This window comes from Etheostoma cragini, chromosome 4 (assembly GCF_013103735.1).
Source record: "Etheostoma cragini isolate CJK2018 chromosome 4, CSU_Ecrag_1.0, whole genome shotgun sequence".
In the NCBI taxonomy this organism is placed as follows: domain Eukaryota; kingdom Metazoa; phylum Chordata; class Actinopteri; order Perciformes; family Percidae; genus Etheostoma; species Etheostoma cragini.
The window spans coordinates 735,580-738,785 of NC_048410.1; the positions used below are offsets into that span (position 1 = coordinate 735,580).

General features: G+C 47.7%; 1 protein-coding gene across 1 annotated transcript in view; it reads left to right on the forward strand.

The window, feature by feature from the left end:
• Positions 1 to 3,206, forward strand: part of LOC117943373 (dedicator of cytokinesis protein 3-like) — a 168,834-nt gene that overhangs the window by 161,354 nt on the left and 4,274 nt on the right. Inside the window, exons 41-44 of the mRNA XM_034869456.1 lie at positions 1,157 to 1,301; positions 1,630 to 1,711; positions 2,343 to 2,461; positions 3,071 to 3,158. Coding sequence (XP_034725347.1) covers positions 1,157 to 1,301; positions 1,630 to 1,711; positions 2,343 to 2,461; positions 3,071 to 3,158 — 434 coding nt within the window. The remainder of the gene's footprint in view (positions 1 to 1,156; positions 1,302 to 1,629; positions 1,712 to 2,342; positions 2,462 to 3,070; positions 3,159 to 3,206) is intronic.

Consider the following 3,206-nt stretch of genomic DNA (forward strand, 5'->3'; position numbering starts at 1 on the left):
ACCTGAACACACCTCCCTGTAAAACCAGCACGCCCAGAATGCACCTGAACACACCTCCCTGTAAAACCAGCACGCCCATAGGTGCATTTGCTTTTTAAACAATGTCGGCGCTGGACAGGGAAAACTGACAACTGCGTCGGTCTTAAACTAGCAAAGACACATGGGTCTTGGTCTTTAAAATGAGGATCAAACCGATTAATCTATTATGCAGTTGGCGGATATTTTAACAGTTGACAACTAGTTGATGATTCATCTTTCCAGCTCTAGTCAACACACAACTTCTCGCCATCCACTCCATCTTCACAACGCTCATCACTGATTTCATCACTGATTTCATCTGCTGTCTCTGTGTTTGTTCTACGGTCCGGTGCACACGTCACACTCTCTGAAATTCTACCATTTTCCTGTTTCTCTATCTCTCTCTCTCTCTGTTCTTTCTTTCTTTCTTTCTTTCTTTCTATCTTTCTGTCTTCCCCATCATACCACCCCACATCTTGCATCTTGCATGATCTCGGCTGTAAACTCATCCCACAATACTACATGCATGTTTGGGTTGCTGTTGTTTTTTCGGTTGTACTATGCACGGCACCTCGCTCTGTCCTTTTCCTCTCCTCCCTGTGCTTCTACCCTTTCTCTCTCTCTCTCTCCCCCCCCCCCACCCTCCTTATCTTCTCCCTCCATCCGTCTCCTTCCACACTCCTCTTTCTTCCCACCGTCCCTCCTTGGTTCCCTCCTTGGTTCCCCCCTTGGTTCCCTCTTTGTTTCCCTTCTTGGTTCCCTCTTGGTCCCCTCCTTGGTTCCCTCCTTGGTTCCCTCTTTGTTTACCTCCTTGGTTCTCTCCTTTGTTCTCTCTTTGGTTCCCTCCATGGTTCCCTCTTTGTCCCCTCCTTTGTCCCCTCCTTGGTTCTCTCTTTGGTTTCCTCCTGTGACCCCTCCTTTGTTCCCTCTTCGGTTCCCTCCTTGGTTCTCTCTTTGGTTCCCTCATGGTTTCCTCTTTATTTCCCTCTTTGGTTCCCTCCTTTGTCTTCTCTTTGGTTTCCTCCTTTGTTCCCTCCTTTGTCCTGTCCTTGGTTCTCTCTTTTGTCCCCTCCTTGGTCCCCTCCTTTGTCCTCTCCTTGGTTCCCTCCTTGGTTCCCTCATGGTTCCCTCCTCCCAGTCCCATAGCTGTTTTGACTCCAGTGCGCAACTCGTCCTCCTCTCTGTCCTCTAACACCTCCAGCGAGACAGGAAACATCGGCAGCCTGCTGATCCTGGCGGACGGCGTGGTGGTGGAGCACCCCGAGGACTTCTACCGCATGCAGGTCAGTGGTTCCCTCCGCTGTGGGGGTCAGTGAAAGAGATGAAACAACACTACTGATCCACAGAGAGAACAAACTCCTAGAACAGCAGCACCAACATGGTTCATACAGGAAGGAAACTGAAAAAGAGCTAGAAATAAGTAGTAAATGTCCTTTAAAATATATCTACTAGGGCTGCAAGATTATCTTCATTGACTATTAATTTCTGGATTAATTGATTAGTTGTTTGGTCTTTTAAACGTCAGAGATTTGTAATAAATGTTGATCAGTGCTGCAGCCGTACCGTGTATAGTGAACATTGTATTTTGCTGTCACTACCTTCTCTCCGCAGGCAAGCCCCTCCTCCTCCAGCCTAAGCTCCACCCACTCTGCGCCCTCTCAGATGATTAACTCCGCCCCCTCCTCCATCAGAGGTAAGCCGCTCAGATCCAGCACAGTTCACATCCATGAGGTCGCAGGAGACTAACGGAGAACTTAATTTTTAAACACATGCATAGACATTTGTTCATATCATATCTCTTGTCTTCTGTCTGTCTGTCTGTCTCTCTGTCTGTCTGTTTCTCTGTCTGTCTGTCTCTCCGTCTGTCTGTCTGTCTGTCTCTCTCTCTCTCTGTCTCTCTGTCTGTCTGTCTCTCTGTCTGTCTGTCTCTCTGTCTCTCCGTCTGTCTGTCTGTCTGTCTGTTTCTCTGTCTGTCTGTCTCTCTCTCTCTCTGTCTCTCTCTGTCTCTTCGTCTGTCTGTCTGTCTCTCCGTCTGTCTGTCTCTCTGTCTGTCTGTCTGTCTCTCTCTCTCCCCGTCTGTCTGTCTCTCCGTCTGTCTGTCTCTCTCTCTGTCTCTTCGTCTGTCTGTCTGTCTCCCCGTCTGTCTGTCTCTCCGTCTGTCTGTCTCTCTCTCTGTCTGTCTGTCTGTCTGTCTGTCCGTCTGTCTGTCTGTCTGTCTGTCTCTCTCTCTGTCTGTCTGTCTGTCTGTCTGTCTCTCTGTCTGTCTGTCTCTCTGTCTGTCTCTCTGTCTGTCTGTCTCTCTCTCTCCGTCTGTCTGTCTGTAGTTGGCTCTCCGTCTCTACCAGACAAGTACAGACACAACCGAGAGATGTTGATGCTGCTGCCCCCCCACCGAGAGAGGCCGAGCAGCGCCATGTACTCCAACATCACTGACAATGGACAGGTATGGCGGGCGGGGGGGGGGGGGGGGGGGGGGTTTAAACCTGTATTCATCTTTACTTTATCTCTCTTCATATCCCGCTGTGTCAGCCGGTGGTTATTTTATTTCTTTATTGGCACACATTAATGTTTTTTTGTTTTTTTAATTCTTTATTTTTGAAACATTGGGAACCTCACAATAGTCACATTTACATCTACAATCTAAAGTTCTCCATTCCCAACGTTCCCGTTGTAGTAAGTATAATAAGAAAACATTAGAACACAAAACAAGGGGTGCATTACTATGAGACATGTATCTAATACATATAGAAACAAAGGGACAATACACATATTTTGTCACTAAATGGTACATAAAATACAGTAAAACCAACCCTTGATTTCCACGATCTGGACATCATCCCTGCGTGTTGTGTTTGATTAACATAGGAAACCCATTTGGACCATAAGACTACAAATCTATTGTTAAAATGTTAGTCTTTCCATCTTCTAGGTTTCATGAACCCAATCTCTCCATTTCTCCAGAGTAGGGGGATCAGGGAGGAGCCGGTGTCTAGTGACAGTTTTTTTGGGGATGCGTTCAAAGTTTGATGTTTTTCTGTCTCTCCGTCTTCAGCCGACGAACTTCCAGCGAGCGTTGTTCCATCAGGTGATCGGTCCGTGCAAACCCTGCAGCGACCCCAACCTGTCCGTCGCTGAGAAGGGTGAGAGCCCTGAGACACACACACACACACACACACACACACACACAC